The 21,837-nt window shown below is 37.2% G+C and overlaps 1 protein-coding gene across 2 annotated transcripts in view; it reads right to left on the minus strand.

Moving 5' to 3' along the window:
* Positions 1-21,837, minus strand: part of AGAP2 (ArfGAP with GTPase domain, ankyrin repeat and PH domain 2) — a 636,919-nt gene that overhangs the window by 53,436 nt on the left and 561,646 nt on the right. For both annotated transcript variants that reach the window (XM_053708205.1, XM_053708204.1), the window contains one exon: positions 186-334. In XM_053708205.1, the coding sequence (XP_053564180.1) occupies positions 186-334 (149 nt within the window). The remainder of the gene's footprint in view (positions 1-185; positions 335-21,837) is intronic.

Below are 21,837 nucleotides of genomic sequence, written 5' to 3' on the forward strand. Positions count from 1 at the left end.
ATTACTGACAAATCACATATACAATGCCCTCTTTTCTCCCTCCTTTTGCTTGACTTGGACATTATATTGGCTGCTTAACTGCAAGATCATTACAGCAAGAAAGTGTTGAAAAGATCAAACAAGTGAATTGCAAAACTGTTAAACTCCATTTTGGCATCTTTTTTATACAAAACCTATACACATACCTTGTTTTTGCTGCTTTCACAACACTGCAAACTAGCAAGGATCTGGCTTTCAATGGCATGAACCCAGGAATCCCGTTCTTCAAAGCTGCTGGTCTCAAAATGCCATGTCTGCCCGGTACTAGAGACAATGATGAATTCAAAGTTCTCTTCTAGTGAATAAAATGGGAATGATTAGGCACAAGCCAGCTATTTTATTATATAAAAATACAGTCATTGTATTTTACATTCCTAATGCCTGTTTGAAAAGGAATGCACAGAGTAGATTTGTTTGTTTTTTTATTTGCCTCAAAACAAAAACACAAAAGGCTAAATTACAAGTGAGGGGCAAACAGTTTTGTGCAATATAGCCCTTTGCCATTAAAGGGACATGAAACCCATTTTTTTTTCTTTCATGATTTAGATAGAGCATGTCATTTTAAACGACTTTCTAATTTACTTCTATTATCTAATTTGCTATCACTTGCTGAAAAGCATATCTAGATATGCTCAGTAGCTGCTGATTGGTTGCTGCACATAAAGGCCTTGTGTGATTGGCTCACACATGTACATTGCTATTTCTTCACCAAAGGATATTTAAAGAATTGAGCAAATTAGATAATAGAAGTAAATTGGAAAGTTGTTTAAAATTGCATGCCCTATCTGAATCATGAAAGTTTTATTTTGACTAGACTGTCCCTTTAAGCAGATAAAAATATGATAAAACATACTTATTTAATAAATATTTTAACTATGTATTAACTGTAAATATTTCACATTTGCTAATGCAAATATGCTGTGTTGTTTGCGCGATGGGTGTTTGTTTTTTTCAACAAATTTTTTTTCCATTGACTTCTATGGGGAATGCGAAAAAGCCATGGTGTTTGCGCAATCTCTGGTGTTATGTTTTTTCCCCCACTTTTTTCTCTATTGATCTCTATGGGGGAATACATGCACACATACATGAAAATTTAAGTTAGATTTTTTGCGCTATTCGGGTTTAAAGCTAGCGCAAAATATTTTTTTTGGGAACTCATATTACGAACGCAACCCGACAAGCGCAAAAATGAAAATACTAGTGGAAAAAAAAAAATACCACGCCACTTGTAATCTAGCCCAAAACGTGAGAGGAATACAATAGCTGATAATGGTCTGACTGCATGGATGATGAGATCAACATTATTATGGGCCAAGGAGAGGTTCTAGCATAGGTAACAGTATTAAACCTCTTGTTGGTCAATATGGGCTGCAATATATTACATAGCAACGTGTTTTATCCATGTCTGAACAATTTTTCCCTGTTAAAGGAAATGGCATTAAAAGGAAAAGTCAAGAAAGCATATTGCTAAAGACGTTGAGCAGAAAATTATAAAGTGAGCTAAGATGGGGGTTAGATGAGGTTGAGAATGCATTTAGAAACTAAAGCTGATATAGTATATAAAGAGGAACTGTGTCAGTAAGGTTAAGTAAAGAATTTTGAAGATTATTCTTTCAGATCTGGGAATTTTGTGAAAAACAATGCAGGACAATGCATGAGGTGAGTGGATAAAATGGTAGTTGAGTCTCACAGAGACAGAGGCAACTGCACTGTTGGTAGGAGACTGTAAAATGAAAGTAAATTGGTGTCTTTGTCTTATCAAGAAAAATCTTCTACAGGTGTTGCCCAAAGAGTTTTAGCATCATTTAGTGCTGATTGGTAATAAATGGTCAAGGGGAGGAGGCAGTGAACCATAACTTAAAGACAGGGTTCTTGATGGGATGGTAAGATTTTTAAGATATCAATAGTATGGGAGATTTAAACAATGGGTTTGTGCTATTATTGGAAACTTTGAAGATCTGTCTTTAAAATGTTAAACTTTACGTAATTGAAATCCACCTCAAAAGAAAAGTCAATAGTGAGGAAAGTGGAAGTGATGTCTGGGCGTGAAAGACAGATTTAGCTGCCGTCAGCTTAGAAATATTATTGTAATTTAAATGTGCTAATTAGCCTGTGCAGAGAAGAGGGGTAATAAATAACAAATTACCACTAATCACACAATTACATATTATTTATTTGCAGATTAAGGGTGTTCAGCTGTATCAAAGTCAGCTAAGATGTCTAGTTGCTCATATGGTCTATTAAATGGGCATGGAACTACCAGATTTTCAAGTATTTGGGCAGAAGTTATTAAAACCTTGGGTAAGTCAAGTCCTCATTAAGAGGCTGCAGGATAGTAAGCCATAAATGAGCTAAAATTTAACAAAACGTATGCTTCCTCAAATTCAAACAGTAATTCAAACAATTCAAACAAATAAAGTAATTCAAACAATTCAAACAAATAAAGTAATTCAAACAATTCAAACAAATAAAGTAATTCAAACAAATAAAGGGAAGGGTGAGTTTATAGAAATATATGTAAGAGAAAAGTTAGGAACTGTGGCACACTGAGGGCCTGATGATCAAAAGCTCGCTGGCATCGAAAGAAACCACTCAGAATGTGAGGGGTCTTTTTTATGCATTCTATTTAATGTAGCTGTCCCTCCTTCACATTCAGAACTCTGCATAAGAAGATGAACAGTTCTCAACCTAAAATGTGCCTTTCTAAAATTATTTGATGGACTTTGCTGTGCTGACAAGATTTCTTAGATAATCTCGGCAGACTAGAGAGCTTTAGAGAACTGGGTGCAGATTCTTTTTAGCTCTGAACAAAGTATATACTCCTTTTTCTATAAGCACAAATGCTATAGAATATGCATGTATACTACATTAAAGGCCTACAAGTTGACAGGTAGTTTTTCAGCTAACTTGCATATTGGCAAAACAATACCTGGGTTTTGGTATAGCCTATAAGGGGCCAGATTACAAGTGGTGCACTAATTAGAGCTTTTCCTCGCTTGTAACCCTCCCAGGAGTAAACTTTAAAAGTTCGGGTTAGCACACATATTTCAAATAGACTTCAATGGAGCGCGCAAACCTAACACTTATCGCCTGCACGCTAATTAGACAGAAGTTAAACCTACAGCTCTAACCCAAAGGTAGTTATGAATATTTCACATTTCAATGTTCTTCACATAGAAGAAAATTTTCTATTTATTTTTAAATATATATATATATATATATATATATATATATATATATATATATGACTTTTTGTATATGAATATTGATATATATATATATATATATATATAGGCATAGGTATATACATATATATATGGGAATATATACTTAAACTACATAGAACATTTTTCCTTATGTAAAGAACATTGGAATGTAAAATATTTGCAGTAGATACACACAGTAAAACACCATTATTAAATATTAAAATTGAATAAAAATTTTTTGTTTTTGTTTTCAGGTATTCGAGTGGAAAGGACTCCAAAGTATATATACATATGTATAATTATATATGTATTTATATGTGTATATATGTATGTATATACATATATACCCATATAAACAAAAATATACATGTATACACTTATATACATATGTACCATATCCATTATAGCCCTTTTCAGTCAAATACCTTGTCATATACCATATACATTTTATACCTTATAACTTTTAGAACAAAATATTTGATTATTAGTGTATATATGAGTGTAACACTTTATTTTGATGTTGTGTTCTTATTTAGCCCTGACCCTTTACGCAAGATCTTTAGTCGCGTTAACCAGATGAGTGCAAATTCTGGCCTAGATTTGGAGTTCGGCGGTAGCCGTCAAAACCAGCGTTAGAGGCTCCTAACGCTGGTTTTGGCCGCCCGCTGGTATTTGGAGTCAGTGATTAAAGGGTCTAACGCTCACTTTTCAGCCGCGACTTTTCCATACCGCAGATCCCCCTACGCCATTTGCGTAGCCTATCTTTTCAATGGGATCTTTCTAACGCTGGTATTTAGAGTCGTTTCTGAAGTGAGCGTTAGAGCTCTAACGACAAAATTCCAGCCGCCTGAAAATAGCAGGAGTTAAGAGCTTTCTGGCTAACGCCGGTTCATAAAGCTCTTAACTACTGTACCCTAAAGTACACTAACACCCATAAACTACCTATGTACCCCTAAACCGAGCTCCCCCCACATCGCCGCCACTCGATTAAAATTTTTAACCCCTAATCTGCCGACCGCCACCTACGTTATACTTATGTACCCCTAATCTGCTGCCCCTAACCCCGCCGACCCCTGTATTACATTTATTAACCCCTAACCTGCCCCCCACAACGTCGCCGCCAGCTACTTAAAATAATTAACCCCTAATCTTCCGACCGCAAAGCGCCGCCACCTACGTTATCCCTATGTACCCCTAATCTGCTACCCCTAACACCGCCGACCCCTATATTATATTTATTAACCCCTAATCTGCCCCCCACAACGTCGCCTCCACCTGCCTACACTTATTAACCCCTAATCTGCCGAGCGGACTGCACCGCTACTATAATAAAGTTATTAACCCCTAATCCGCCTCACTAACCCTATCATAAATAGTATTAACCCCTAATCTGCCCTCCCTAACATCGCCGACACCTACCTTCAATTATTAACCCCTAATCTTCCGATCGGAGCTCACCGCTATTCTAATAAATGGATTAACCCCTAAAGCTAAGTCTAACCCTAACACTAACACCCCCCTTAAGTTAAATATAATTTACATCTAACGAAATAAATTAACTCTTATTAAATAAATGATTCCTATTTAAAGCTAAATACTTACCTGTAAAATAAATCCTAATATAGCTACAATATAAATTATAATTATATTATAGCTATTTTAGGATTAATATTTATTTTACAGGCAACTTTGTAATTATTTTAACCAGGTACAATAGCTATTAAATAGTTAAGAACTATTTAATAGTTACCTAGTTAAAATAATAACAAATTTACCTGTAAAATAAATCCTAACCTAAGATATAATTAAACCTAACACTACCCTATCAATAAAATAATTAAATAAACTACCTACAATTACCTACAATTAACCTAACACTACACTATCAATAAATTAATTAAACACAATTCCTACAAATAAATACAATTAAATAAACTAGCTAAAGTACAAAAAATAAAAAAGAACTAAGTTACAGAAAATAAAAAAATATTTACAAACATAAGAAAAATATTACAACAATTTTAAACTAATTACACCTACTCTAAGCCCCCTAATAAAATAACAAAGCCCCCCAAAATAAAAAATTCCCTACCCTATTCTAAATTAAAAAAGTTACAAGCTCTTTTACCTTACCAGCCCTGAACAGGGCCCTTTGCGGGGCATGCCCCAAGAAGTTCAGCTCTTTTGCCTGTAAAAAAAAACATACAATACCCCCCCCCCCCCAACATTACAACCCACCACCCACATACCCCTAATCTAACCCACACCCCCCTTAAATAAACCTAACACTAATCCCCTGAAGATCTTCCTACCTTGTCTTCACCATCCAGGTATCACCGATCCGTCCTGGCTCCAAGATCTTCATCCAACCCAAGCGGGGGTTGGCGATCCATAATCCGGTGCTGAAGAGGTCCAGAAGAGGCTCCAAAGTCTTCCTCCTATCCGGCAAGAAGAGGACATCCGGACCGGCAAACATCTTCTCCAAGCGGCATCTTCGATCTTCTTCCATCCGGAGCGAAGCGGCAGGATCCTGAAGACCTCCAGCGCGGAACATCCATCCGGACCGACGACTGAACGACGAATGACTGTTCCTTTAAGGGACGTCATCCAAGATGGCGTCCCTCGAATTCCGATTGGCTGATAGGATTCTATCAGCCAATCGGAATTAAGGTAGGAATTTTCTGATTGGCTGATGGAATCAGCCAATCAGAATCTAGTTCAATCCGATTGGCCGATCCAATCAGCCAATCAGATTGAGCTCGCATTCTATTGGCTGATCGGAACAGCCAATAGAATGCGAGCTCAATCTGATTGGCTGATTGGATCAGCCAATCGGATTGAACTTGATTCTGATTGGCTGATTCCATCAGCCAATCAGAAAATTCCTACCTTAATTCCGATTGGCTGATAGAATCCTATCAGCCAATCGGAATTCGAGGGACGCCATCTTGGATGACGTCCCTTAAAGGAACAGTCATTCGTCGTTCAGTCGTCGGTCCGGATGGATGTTCCGCGCTGGAGGTCTTCAGGATCCTGCCGCTTCGCTCCGGATGGAAGACCATAGAAGATGCCGCCTGGATGATGACTTCAATCGGATGGAAGATTCTCTTCTGCCCCGCTTGGATGAAGACTTTGACCGGATCATGGACCTCTTCAGCCCCCGCTTGGGCTTGGATCAGGACATCGGAGGAGCTCTTCAGGACGGATCGGTGAACCTGGTATGGTGAAGACAAGGTAGGAAGATCTTCAGGGGCTTAGTGTTAGGTTTATTTAAGGGGGGTTTGGGTTAGATTAGGGGTATGTGGGTGGTGGGTTGTAATGTTGGGGGGGGGGGGTATTGTATTTATTCTTTTACAGGCAAAAGAGCTGAAATTCTTGGGGCATGCCCCGCAAAGGGCCCTGTTCAGGGCTGGTAAGGTAAAAGAGCTTGTAACTTTTTTAATTTAGAATAGGGTAGGGAATTTTTTATTTTGGGGGGCTTTGTTATTTTATTAGGGGGCTTAGAGTAGGTATAATTAGTTTAAAATTGTTGTAATATTTTTCTTATGTTTGTAAATATTTTTTTATTTTCTGTAACTTAGTTCTTTTTTATTTTTTGTACTTTAGCTAGTTTATTTAATTGTATTTATTTGTAGGAATTGTGTTTAATTAATTTATTGATAGTGTAGTGTTAGGTTTAATTGTAGGTAATTGTAGGTAGTTTATTTAATTATTTTATTGATAGGGTAGTGTTAGGTTTAATTATATCTTAGGTTAGGATTTATTTTACAGGTAACTTTGTTATTATTTTAACTAGGTAACTATTAAATAGTTCTTAACTATTTAATAGCTATTGTACCTGGTTAAAATAATTACAAAGTTGCCTGTAAAATAAATATTAATCCTAAAATAGCTATAATATAATTATAATTTATATTGTAGCTATATTAGGATTTATTTTACAGGTAAGTATTTAGCTTTAAATAGGAATCATTTATTTAATAAGAGTTAATTTATTTTGTTAGATAAAAATTATATTTAACTTAGGGGGGTGTTAGTGTTAGGGTTAGACTTAGCTTTAGGGGTTAATACATTTATTAGAATAGCGGTGAGCTCCGGTCGGCAGATTAGGGGTTAATAATTGAAGTTAGGTGTCGGCGATGTTAGGGAGGGCAGATTAGGGGTTAATACTATTTATGATAGGGTTAGTGAGGCGGGTTAGGGGTTCATAACTTTATTATAGTAGCGCTCAGGTCCGCTCGGCAGATTAGGAGTTAATAAGTGTAGGTAGGTGGCGGCGATGTTGGGAGCGGCAGATTAGGGGTTAATAAATATAATATAGGGGTCGGCGATGTTAGGGCAGCAGATTAGGGGTACATAGGGATAACGTAGGTTGCGGCGGTTTACGGAGCGGCAGATTAGGGGTTAAAAAAAATATGCAGGGGTCAGCGATAGCGGGGGCGGCAGATTAGGGGATAATAAGTGTAAGGTTAGGGGTGTTTAGACTCGGGGTACATGTTAGAGTGTTAGGTGCAGACGTAGGAAGTGTTCCCCCATAGGAAACAATGGGGCTGCGTTAGGAGCTGAACGCTGCTTTTTTGCAGGTGTTAGGTTTTTTTCAGCTCAAACAGCCCCATTGTTTCCTATGGGGGAATCGTGCACGAGCACGTTTTTGAGGCCGGCCGCGTCCGTAAGCAACTCTGGTATCGAGAGTTGCATTTGCGGTAAAAATGCTCTACGCTCCTTTTTTGGAGCCTAACGCAGCATTTGTTTGAACTCTCGATACCAGAGTTAATTTTATGGTGCGGCCAGAAAAAAGCCCGCGGAGCGTTAACAGCCCTTTTACCGCCGAACTCCAAATCTAGGCCTCTGTTTGCGCTTGTGCAGTTGCATTTAATTTCAACTTGTAATAAGTGCAAAATATACAGTGCACAATAAATAGACCTGGACTTTCTTTATAAAAACATGAACACACTAAAGCAAAAACAATATCCCAATGCCCTTGTTTACCTATTTTTGGTAGGGAGAACAAGGTATTTCATGAAGATTTTTCCAGCCTGTATTAGTTGCTCATACAAAACTGCATGCACGTTCCTGAGCCTACCTCAGTATGCGCTCAGAAAACCTCCTGCCTGGTGTATAAGTGTTATATCTTTCATGAAGATTTTTCCAGCCTGTATTAGTTGCTCATACAAAACTGCATGCACGTTCCTGAGCCTACCTCAGTATACGCTCAGAAAACCTCCTGCCTACACTTCAGAGAGCTGAGTGACGTTGAGGCACACTGATTATGTGGATATGGAAGAATGCTAAGTACTGGAGCCAGGTATAAGTCAGAGGGCCCAGGTCAGGATTTGTGTGATATACTGATATAACAATAGCTTCTTTCACATATAGATAATTTTTACCATGTTGATTTTAGATTCTGTATTGTTGCTAAATAGTTAGTGATTTTCAAATGTATTTTTCTTCTACTGTTTGTGAGTAAAGCACTTTGATATCTTACTGTAGGATTAAACAGGCTGCAGGTGGAGTCTTTTGCTTCATTAATGACCATCTTTGTAAGCTTTGGTTCACCATTGTGGATGTGGATCTCTCTCTTCCCTATTTTTTTTCTTCTCTCTATCTCTCTCTCTCTCCCCACCCTTTCTCTCTTTCCCTCTCTCTGTCCCCTTTTCTCTCTCTCTCTCGCTCTCTCTCTCTCTCTCTCTCTTTCTCTCTCATTTTTTCCCTCTCTCTCTCTCATTTTCTCTCTCTCTCTCACCTCTCTCTGTCTGCCCCTCTCTCTCCCCCTCTTTATCTCTCTCTTTCTCTCTCTCTTGCTTATCTCTCTCCCCTTTTCCTCTTTCTTTTCCCCCTTTCACTCTCTCCCATTTCCCTATTTCCCTCTCTCTCACCCTCTTTCCCTCTCTCTCTCCCCTTTTACTCTCCCCCATTTTTCATCCCTCTCTCTCTCTCTCTCTCTCTCTCTCTCTCTCTCTATCTCTATCTCTTTCCCCCTCTCTCTCTTGCCCTCTCTTTCTCTCTCCCTTTTCTAACTCCCCATTTCCCCGCTCTCTCTCTCCCTTCTTTTCCCCTTTCTCATCCCCCTTTTCCTCTAACTCCTCCCCTTTTCCTATCACTCCCCCTTTCCCTCCTACCTCTTTATCTCCCCCCTTCATATCTGTCTATTTCCATCTCTCCCCCCCTTTCCCTCTCTTTCTCTGTTGGTACCTTGAGATAAATAAGTTGCTTTCATGTTGCAGTTTGAGCACTCAGCCTCAAAAAGGTTTGCCATAACTGACCTAGAAGTATTTATACATACACTGTGATAAAAATACCCTTCTTTTTGGGATTTTTAACACACAGTCTTTTACAGTAGAACAGTACTCCACACACACTGAATTAGGTGTAATAGCATTTGCCTGTTTAGTCACAGACAATATGCAGAAATACCATTTTTAACATAAACAAAACAAAATAAATCCTTGCTCAACAGCACTTGCTAAACACAATAAAGAAGTCCTGACCAAAGGTGTTTGGCTCTTCCCAACAACTGTAAATTACAAACAATATCAGAACTTACAGGCCTAGAACTGTAGACAGCAATCCATCATCAGCAATTCTCTGCTTCATCCAAACTGAGGAGTGGAATATCAGCCCATAAAACACAATTAATAGCACATTTTTAATACCAACAACAACACTGCAAAATTTGTGGGGAAACATACTCCACTGTACATAATCCTATAAGCTCTGTCACAATATATATATATATATAAAGAAAGTGGAAGCACTTCTGGTATGCTAAAGGCGCCTCGACTGTAATGCCCTGGGTGCACTTCAAAGATAATGTACACTCCCGGTAATGGAAGTCCGATTTAAAATACATCATCATTGATCACATTCCTCCTCCTTCGCGAGGCCAAGATGCTACTTCAGAGAGAGTCTAGATGGATTTTTAACTTGGGGATCATGGCCCCCAGGTGACTCAATGTGCATCTTGATTGGCACTGTTGCATGTAGAGTTGTATCTAGATTGTGGTTGTATTTACAGCAGCTAGGTTTCACTGCATTTGCTTGTGTTTAGAATTAAGTTCTGTATTTGTATTAATTTTTATCATTTTTTAATCTATTGGTATAGTAACAAATACATCTTGGTCCTTTCATTCCCCTGATCCTTTTGTTAAAATTGAGGGTAAAATAAATATAACACTTATCCACCAGGGTTAAACGACTCATACTGCAGGCTCTATAGAAGCCTTAATTTGTGGCTACAGCTAAGGAGGATACGTACTAGGGGTATATGCTAGACAGTGGGGAGGCTACATATATTTACGTGTATATTCTTACCAGGCTCCTCCTAGATGTGTCAGTATAATGGTGACTATGTATACAATGTTTTTTCCATGCTTATAATAGTTATACAATCCAATTTTTGCCAAAAACTGTTCTTTATTAGTAGCGGTCATCTGCAGACTAGCAGACATTAAATACCCTGTCATATTTTGCATAGTAGTTTTTTCACTGTTCTAATATGCTTAGTAATCATGTATATGTGTATTTCTTTGAGAAACAGCACCTTTTTCATTGTTTTTAATTGCACACAACGTTCCCAACTGAGCGCCCAGTTGCCATGACGAAGCCATGTGGCACGAGGATCACGTGACGCCGACAACTTCTGGGATGCCGCAGTGGACGCCGTTATTGGTTGAAGATGTGAGGATATAAGTTGGTGAGTTATTGCATTATGTTTGTACTTGTCTTGAAAACAGAAGAAACCCCCAAAAGTCAATAAATAACGAAATTTATGCTTACCTGATAAATGTATTTATTTCTTGACACGGTGAGTCCACGGATCATCATCAATTACTGTTGGGAATATCACTCCTGGCCACAGGAGGAGGCAAAGAGCACCACAGCAAAGCTGTAAAATATCACTCCCCTACCCACAATCCCCTAGTCATTCGACCAAGGGGAAAGGAGAGAAAGGAAGTAACACAAGGTGCAGAGGTGCCTGAGAGTTATATACAGAATACAGGGCGGGCCGTGGACTCACCGTTTCAAGAAATAAATACATTTATCAGGTAAGCATAAATTTAGTTTTCTTTCTAATGACACAGTGAGTCCACGGAGCATCATCAATTACTGTTGGGAACCAATACCCAAGCCATATGATACAAATGATAAGGGAGAGACAAGACAGGAACCTAAACAGAAGGCACCACAGCTTGAAGAACCTTTCTCCCAAAAGAAACCTCAGCCGAGGCAAAAGTATCGAATTTTATAGAATTTGGAAAAAGTGTGCAAAGATGACCAAGTTGCAGCCTTGCAAATCTGTTCCACAGAAGCTTCATTTTTAAAGGACCAGGAAGAAGAAACAGCCCTTGTGGACTGAGCTGTGATTTTCTCAGGAGGTTGGTGTCCAGCAGTCTCATATGCCAAGCGAATAACGCTCTTCAGCCAAAGGGAAAGTAAAGTAGCCATAGCTTTCTGACCCTTGCGTTTCTCAGAAAAGCAAACAAACAATGCAGAAGAGTGACAAAAGTTCTTAGTTGCCTGCAAATAAAATTTTAGCGTTCGCACAACATCCAGATTATGCAACAAGCATTTTTGTGAGAAAAAGGATTAGGACACAAAGAAGGTACAACAATTTCATGATTAATATTCTTGACCGAAACAACCTTGGGCAGGAACTTGACCAAAACAACCTTGGGCAGGAAACCAAACAAAAGGGGAATCACACTGTAAAGCAGAGAGTTCAGAAACTCTCCGAGCAGAGGAAATAGCAACAAGAAACAAAACTTTCCAAGATAACATCTTAATATCGAAAGAATGCATAGGCTCAAACGGAGCCTGTTGTAAAACTTTAAGAACAAGATTAAGACTCCATGGAGGAGTAACAGGTTTAAACACAGGCCAAATTCTAACCAAGGCCTGACAAAACGATTGCACGTCTGGCACATCTGCCAAGCGCTTATGTAACAAAATAGACAATGCTGAAATCTGACCATTTAGAGTACTTGCCGACAAACCCTTCTCCAGACCATCCTGGAGAAAGGACAAAATCCTAGGATTCCTTACTTTACTCCAAGAGGTCAATTATCTATAAATGAGCCACTAGGGTATGCAACCAATGACTGTTTTTAATATAGCACTGTAAAGTGTAAACCTCTAAAAGGAATTAGAAAACCCACACTTTTTAGAATTAAATTTCAGGAAAATGGAACAAAATAAATACTGCAAAGTTCTTTGTCAATACATATCATTTAAATATTTTATATTACAATCTCAAAGCCCTTTTTGGACATACTACACTATAAATCTCCTTTTCTTTTTTTTGTAATTTTTTTTTCTCCCCTCCCACCCTATTCTTGTTTTTCTTGACTTTTTTTCATCGCCCCCGGGTGAAGTCCTAACTCCAAATAGAGAACTGAATTAATATATACATTTATACAATGGCATATATGGGCAAAATATCCCTAATTATTTGAAAAATAATTAACTTGCTCATTTAAAAGGACATTAAATGCTTTGAGATTGTAATATAAAATATTTAAACGATATGTATTGACAAAGAACTTTGCAGTATTTATTTTGTTCCCTTTTCCTGAAATTTAATTCTAAAATGTGTGGGTTTTCCAATTCCTTTTAGAGGTTTACACTTTACAGTGCTATATTAAAAACAGTCATTGGTTGCATACCCTAGTGGCTCATTTATAGATAATTGACCTCAGCAGAGAAGGAAACCTAGGTTACAACACAGCGGCACCCAGTGCATTATGGGCACAAAAACGCTAAACCTATTTCTTCACTATCTAAACAACTAATATATTTTAAAAAATACACCTCCATAGGATTATCAGGTTAATCTTTGTTTTGAATAAATCAGTCTGTTTAGCATTTATTTAGGACCAGATTTCAAGTGGAGCGCTAAATTAGGTCAAGCCCGCAAACGGGAAAATTTGACTTTGCCAGCGCGCAATAATTAATGTGCCTGCCTTCCAAATACCTGCCTTCCAAAATTATGTAGAAACATACGGCTAGATTACGAGTTTTTGTCGGTAATGGTGTGCGGTGTTAACAAGCATTTTTTTCTCACCGCTCACTTAAGACAACGCTGGTATTACAGGTTTTTTTAAACCCGGCGTTAGCCGCAAAAAAGTGAGCGGAGAGCAAAATTTAGCTCCCCATCTCACCTCAATACCAGCGTTGCTTACGGTAGCGGTGAGCTGGTAAAACGTGCTCGTGCACGATTTCCCCATAGGAATCAATGGGGGAGAATCGGCTGAAAAAAACCTAACACCTGCAAAAAATCAGCATTCAGCTTCTAACGCAGCCCCATTGATTCCTATGGGAAAAAACTTTTTATGTCTACACCTAACACCCTAACATGAACCCCGAGTCTAAACACCCCTAATCTTACACTTATTAACCCCTAATCTGACGACCCCGATATCGCTGACACCTGCATTTTATTATTAACCCCTAATCTGCCTCTCCGGACACCGCCACCACCTACATTATCCCTATGAACCCCTAATCTGCTGCACCCAATATCGCTGACACCTAACTACACTTATTAACGCCTAATCTGTCGTCAGCAATGTCGCCGCCACTATAATAAAGTTATTAACCCCTAAATCTAAGTCTAACCCTCACCCTAACACCCCCCTAACTTAAATATAATTTAAATACATCTAAATAAAATTACTATTATTAACTAAATTATTCCTATTTAAAACTAAATACTTACCTATAAAATAAACCCTAAGATAGCTACAATATAACTAATAGTTACATTGTAGCCATTTTAGGATTTATTTTTATTTTACAGGCAAATTTGTATTTATTTTAACTAGGTAGAATAGTTATTAAATAGTTATTAACTATTTGATAACTACCTAGTTAAAATAAGTACAAATTTACCTGTAAACTAAACCCTAACCTAAGTTACAATTACACCTAACACTACACTATAATTAAATTAATTACCTAAACTAACTACAATTAATTACAATTAAATTAAATTAACTAAAGTACAAAAAAAACAAACACTAAATTACAGAAATAATAAAATAATTACAAGATTTTTAAACTAATTACACCTAATCTAATCCCCCTAATAAAATAAAAATGCCCCCCAAAATAATAAAAAATCCATACCCTATAAATTACAAATAACCATTAAAAGGGCCTTTTGCGGGGCATTGCCCCAAAGTAATCAGCTCTTTTACCTGTAAAAAAAAAATACAATACCCCCAACATTAAAACCCACACACCCAACCCTACTCTAAAACCCACCCAATCCCCCCTTAATAAAACCTAACACTAACCCGTTGAAGATCACCCTACCTTGAGACGTCTTCACCCAACAGGGCAGAAGTGGTCCTCCAGAAGGCCAGAAGTCTTCATCCGATCTGGGCAGAAGAGGACCTCCAGATGGGCAGAAGTCTTCATCCAGATGGCATCTTCTATCTTCATCCATCCGAAGCGAAGCGGGTCCATCTTCAAGCCATCCGACGCGGAGCATCCTGTTCCATCCGACGACTAACACTAAATGACGGTACCTTTAAGTGACGTCATCCAAGATGGCGTCCCTTCAATTCCGATTGGCTGTTAGAATTCTAACAGCCAATCAGAATTAAGGTAGAAATAATCCTATTGGCTGATCCAATCAGCCAATAGGATTGAACTTCAATCCTATTGGCTGATTGCATCAGCCAATAGGATTTTTTTCTACCTTAATTCCGATTGGCTGATGCCGTCTGGAGGACCACTTCTGCCCAGTTGGGTGAAGACGTCTCAAGGTAGGGTGATCTTCAAGGGGTTAGTATTAGGTTTTATTAAGGGGGGATTGGGGTTTTTTTTAGAGTAGGGTTGGGTGTGTGGGTGGTGGGTTTTACTGTTGGGGGGGTATTGTATTTTTGTTTACAGGTAAAAGAGCTGATTACTTTGGGGCAATGCCCCGCAAAAGGCCCTTTTAAGGGCTATTTGTAATTTAGTATAGGGTATGGCTTTTTATTATTTTGGGGGGCTTTTTATTTTATTAGGGGGATTAGATTAGGTGTAATTAGTTTAAAATTCTTGTAATTATTTTATTATTTTCTGTAATTTAGTGTTTGTTTTTTTCGTACTTTAGTTTATTTAATTTAATTGTAATTAATTGTAGTTAATTTAGGTAATTTATTTAATTATAGTGTAGTGTTAGGTGTAATTGTAACTTATTAACAAAAGAAGGACAGAGAAAGTGAAGCATATTGGGCACACTTATAAGGGTCAAAACCAATACTATATTGCAGTGTGGTGTGTCGTGTATTAATTAAAACTTAACTTTTATATCAATTTGAATAAAAAATTGTGGAGATTTCCACCATTGAGTGTTTAAAAATATATTAAAATTGTGTCCGAGTGATACTCGGTACGCAAAGGCTCCTCTCAGGTGTGATACAGTGATCAGTCTGTATCGCACTGTCCTGTTGGGCTAGTTCAACAGAATCAATACTAATATCCTTAACTAAATATTATTCACACAAGATGTTTAGTACCATAACCATTAGTTATATTGTTAGATGATAACAAGTGATGATTGATCATTCAAATACTACTCCATTCCCATATGTTAGGAGTGTAATAACGATGTCAGTCTATTCAACCACTACTTGGATATATGTGGGAGTGTGTTATTATCACAACATGATTATTTACGGTTTTTATTTGTAAAAAGCGTTATTATTTCCAGTACAATTTTATTGGTAGGTATCTGTGACCTTGAAGTTGTAACACAGTTCACTGAATTCTATTTGTGTAGAGAATGACTTATAAAGAATACGTATATATCAGATTAACTTTCCCATAAAAATTCAGAGAAAAAAAAAATATCGCTAATGGAAGTGTGATTATTTTCATTCCCCGTGTTTTTTTGTGACACTGTTTGCACTTCTGTTTCTAATTAAATTCAAATAAATGTTTGTACAGATAGCGTATGATTCTAAGGTTATACAGAGTCAAGTGGCACTATACAGGCTTGTAGACAGCGATAGCCTGAATTGTGTGCAATTATATTATGAGGCTAAATAGCCAAAACCATTTAAATTCAAGCTATGAATATCGCTCTAGTAAGAAAGCGCTGTAGTTATACTAGACCATGAAATATTACCCAGAATCAATTGGTACTAAGATAATCTGTACCCTAGCGATAGCCTAAAGTTTGAGCAATGTGCTCCGATACAAGTAAGGCTAACTTGAACCTAAATCAATATTGTTTACAGGCTAGTACTCGCTATGGTGGATTACCAGTGATTTAAATTAAAGTTTTTAAGGTTAAAGATAAGGTGCCTAAAAGAGGCCAACAATTAATACTAAAGCCAACGGACTGGGTGAGAGGAGCAGTGCGAACGCCTGACGCGCGTTTCGCAACTGCTTTTTCAGAGGCGTCCGGCCCGACCGCCACACGCTACTTTTAAAGGATCATCAGCCAATCGCATGGCCGATTACATTCTTGCCAATGAATATCAACCTATCGGCTGCTCTCTAGCATCTTACAGTGTTACGATGACATAGTAGCGTCATCGTCAGCTGTGGCCTATAAGACGCGGGGGTGTGTCTGTTATCGTGGTCCAATAGATTTCTTGTGTGGTGTTTATGTTTTTATGACAGCTTGTCTTGACGTGCATTTAAGCGATCAACAGAAATTACAAATACTCCATATGTTTATTATTTAATACCGGGCAAGTATCAGAACATCTGTCCGTAATGGTTGACAATATATGTTGCTTGATGGCCAAAGCAGAGATCATGATATTTTCACACTCCCATTTTATCGCGGCTATTGCCTTACCCTTTCTACTGGATCTTATGATGGGATGTTTTTGTGTACTCATATCAGTGCTTTATTCATATACATTTAACGATCAACATTAATAACAGTTTTCTTATACATATGTGCAATTCTGATACATGACAGAGGGGCAATTCATCGTTATTATGACATCACTATTATTTCCACAATAGTTGTTATGTGGTTATGTTACGTTTCATTCTACATTAATTTTTTACAATATGTTTCCACTGCAAGGTTTGTGTTTGTCAGGATTTGACTTCTAAACTTTGCCTTTAAGTCAAATCTCCTCCCCATTCCTACACCCTATTTAAGATCATCACTTCCAGTGTTCATTGCTTGATTATTGGATCACTGAGGGAAGTACTGCTGCTCCCTGTATTTTCTATTATCCATTTAAAGCCTAAACTTTTCATTACCTTTTCAGTACTAATTCTACAAACCTTATACCTCCTCTATAGTGTGACATCTGAACAGTGTTTGGGAACTTATATGTTACATTTATTATTTCAACCTGTAACCTGATAAACCTTGGATTAGCAACAGCGCTGCAACTATCTCCGTGTACTTGTCGGAACTTGGTGACGTCACCTGCTCTTCACAGATCAGCTGGATGTACTACGCAGCTCCCGCTCTGCTCAGATCAGCTGTAGACTGCGCGCCCAAAGACCGATGCTTCCGTGTTTGCAAACACAAAGTTCTACTCGATCCTCCTCTACTCCATAAGGCACAGTAAGATAATATTTCAACTTTAAGGTATGACTGTATACTCATTGAACTTAGACTCAGCATATCGTTATGAAATCGAAGCGTAATATTATTCTTTCGAATATCACTTCTACTTTGATTGAATCATATTTATCCTGCTTGTTTCAAACTTCTAAAAAACGCTAACTTTATATATGAACTATATCTTGCTACAAGTGCATATCCACATCTTGATAATCAGTTATAAATATTTTACCAAGAATTACTATTTCATTATCTGTTGTTATTAAAGATAACATATGTTTGTTAAGACGTACAACTTGTGTTATTTCCACCATTTAAATCCATTTAGATTAATTGCTACCATTCTAAATCCTGACATCTAAGTTATGATATTGGGAGTTTATGGCAGCATACACTCAGTGAAGAAGTAACATTTATATTCTTAACTTTGTTTAAAGTGAATAACAGATTGTTACAGAATAATCAAGCCAAAAAATATATAGTGAAAATTTTTTTTTTTCACAATTATAGAATTGATTATGGATCCTATTGAAATATCCAATCAAATTACTACATTAAATCAGAAAGTTGAAATATTAGCTCAAGGATTAACTGAGCTAAAAAATGAAAATAGCACATTAAAAAGGGTAATAAATGAATTTATCACTCAAAAGACTAATGAAATGCCTGAACCTCAGGTAAATCCTCCCATTCCATTTTCTGGTGATCGTACCAAATTTAGAGAATTCAAAAACGCCTGTATTTTGCTATTTTCTCTTAAACCTAGAACCTATCGCACAGAAAAAATTAAAGTTTTCACAGCCATCTCTTATTTGTCTGGCGAACCCAGAGCATGGGCAGACAGGTTTTTGGAATCTGAAGATCCAATATTAAATTCATTGGAAGATTTCTTTCATACAATGGCTGTTTTATATGAGGATGTGAATAAACAACAGACAGCAGAGCAACGTTTAAGATCCCTACGACAGGGCAAACGAGCAGTGGAAGACTACATAGCAGACTTTCAGTTATGGGCCACTGACTCACAATGGAATTCAGTAAGCCTAAAAAAACAGTTTCGGTTGGGCTTATCTGAATATCTAAAAGATGAGCTATCAAGAGTTGATTTCCCTGAGACTCTAGAAGCTTTAATCAAAGTATGTATCACAATGGATAGGAGATACCGTGAAAGGAGATATGAAAAACTTCAACAAGAAGTTACCCCCAAAAAACCATATCAAACCTTTCCAGAAAAAGAAAAATATCATGCAGCACCTGTACCCATGGAAATAGGCACTATCAGAACTCCCCTCACTCAAGAAGAGAAACAAAGAAGACGCTTGGCGAATCTATGTTTATATTGTGCCAACAAAGACCATGAGGTGACCTCTTGTCCTATTCTATTACGCCAAAAGAAGGGTAAGTTGACAAATAACTGTCCTTCTGAATACACCAAAACATCCTCTCATCTATCCATTACCTTGTCATTACAGTGGGACCAACAACAAGTACAGAACGAAGCTATAATTGATCCTGGGGCTGATGGTGTCTTTATAGAAGATTCTGTTGTAAGGTTAAATAAAATTCCAATTATGCAGAAATCTGTTCCAGTTTTTGTGAGAGTCATAGATGGTTCACAGATTCTAAAAGGTCCTATTACACATCATACCATACCACTTTTAACCATAACACCTGATGGTCATAAAGAATATTTATCTTACGATATCATACCCAGTTCTATACACCCTATTATACTTGGTTTCCCATGGTTACAAAAACACAATCCATCAATTGATTGGTTAACAAACAACATCAGATGATAGATTCAATGTTTTCTTACAGCGCTGAAAGTGTGGACCTATAGCTCCTGTCTATAGTGGGTCCCCAGGTGCCCACTTTTAGAAAATATGTGTCAAAACGTGGTTTAGAAAGGAGCGCCAAATCTTGGCGAGGTCTGGTGCGGTATAGGTGTGAAAATATGGTATTCTGTCTGAGAAATTGTATAGCGCTATAGCTCAGCTACAATTATGGTAGTTGTGCTGTATAGATGTGTAGGTTTTGATATCTAGATATAAGATCTAAGAGTGGCACAGTTGATACATAAAAGCATTTAATACATATTAAACATATAAAACAAGGGTGTCATTTAAAATATATTTTAACAGAACGGCAAGAAATAATGTGTAAAAACACATAAACACATAAATATCTATAAAAACACGCGTGTTTTGCTTTTTAGCTGTATGTATAATGTCTCATAAAATTCGTCTCATATATAGTTGTGTTGGCATAAATCTGAAAATAATAAACAATAAAAAATAATAAAAAACAATGAAAAGTAAATAATGTCCAATAATCCCTTCTCAAAGTTAAGAGATATATAAAAAAAGGTTAAGTAGTGTCCAAAAATCCCTTCTCAAAGTTAAGAGATATAAATAGATTTTCACATGTGTATCCAAAAAATAAACTGTCCAAATTTAAGTGTTGTCCAAAAACGTGGTATAAATGAATAGTGCAAATCCAGCAGATTCAAAAGTTCTATTAAAAAAGCTTTGCAAAAAACATTTCAAAGAGACATTTAAAAAACATCAAAATGAAGGTAGAAAAAAAGGTCTATCAAAATATGGTGACAAAGAATAATCCGTGAAGTCAATCCAAAATAGTGATAAAAATAAGTCCAAAAAAGATGTAAAATATCCAAAAGATAAAAAACAAAAAATAAATGATTAGTATGTGCACAAACTAGTGAGAGTGATCCCAAAAAGGGGGCTTATGTGGAGGGGTTATGTTTCCATGTAGAAAAATTATTTGCTGTATAAAAATAAAAAATAGAAAATAAAAATAAGCAAAAATACAAAAATATAAATAAAAATAATCCTAGGGAATCTTCAAACCCTGAAAATAAAAGATAATAACAATAGTGTAATACTGTATTATAATTCAACAATCAAGGAATAAATAGCTCACCATAGCTCTGTCAACGCGTTTCGGCCCTCAAGAGAGGCCTTTATCAAGACTATAGTATGGTGTGGGTGAGCTGAGGACTTTATACCTTTCTCTAACCAATCAAATTGCATTGAAATTGCGCCAAATTTTTGCGCCAAAATTTCGCGCCAAAATTTCGCGCCAAAAATGTGGTACCGGAAGTGTTGAGCCGGAAGTGCTCATCTGAATAAAAAAAAAAAAAAAAAAAAAAAAAAAAAAAAAAAGTTCACATTTGTCTCTGTATCATTTAGATAAGGCTTTTATTTAGAGTTTGTCTATGTTTATGTTTATTAAACATTGTCTATGTTGTTCCTAATGTGTTTATTCGTGTTATGTGCCTTAGTAGTTAGCTGTGGGGTCAAATGTTATGGTTTGCCGGTGTTTTTTTTAACCGGAAATGGCCGCTGAGATGTAAACATCCGGTTAAGCTATATCGGATGTTATGGGTGAGGCGGAAGTGGTATTTACTCTGTACCAATCAGATCCGGAGGGGCAGAAAGCAGTTATCCCACATGTAGAGCCAGTTTTACAACTTGGCATGAAATATATGACAAAATACCGGTACGTTTCTGAGCCGGAAGTAGCCGGAAAAAGTAAGATACTTTAACATCCGGTAAGATTGAGCCGGATGTTGCACCTTACCGGTCATGGTTAAACCGGAAGTGGTGTGTATCCTAGCCTATTCAAACCCAATTCATCCTTCTACCCTACATCCAGCAAGGGCAACGCCATCGAAATCTTTGAGACGATGGTATGCAACGACTTGAAGAAAATCAGTCAGAATCAACTAATGAAACACAAACAAAATCTATCTAAGAGCCAGATGCTAACCATCAAAGCACTGGAAAAGAACAGAAACTTAGTGATCAAACCCGCCGACAAGGGGGGCGGCATAGTAGTCCTGGATAAAGAAGACTACTACACAGAATGCAGACGAATCTTGTCAGACACCAAGACCTACGAAATTATGAGGAACAACCCCACAGATGGTTTCAAGAAGGAAATGGACAGGATTCTAGGAGAGGCACATAACAACAAAATACTGAACCATAAAGAATTCAGATACATAAGCGTGGAGCATCCCATCACTCCCGTCTT

The sequence above is a fragment of the Bombina bombina genome, chromosome 3 (genome assembly GCF_027579735.1).
Source record: "Bombina bombina isolate aBomBom1 chromosome 3, aBomBom1.pri, whole genome shotgun sequence".
Classification (NCBI taxonomy): Eukaryota; Metazoa; Chordata; class Amphibia; order Anura; family Bombinatoridae; genus Bombina; species Bombina bombina.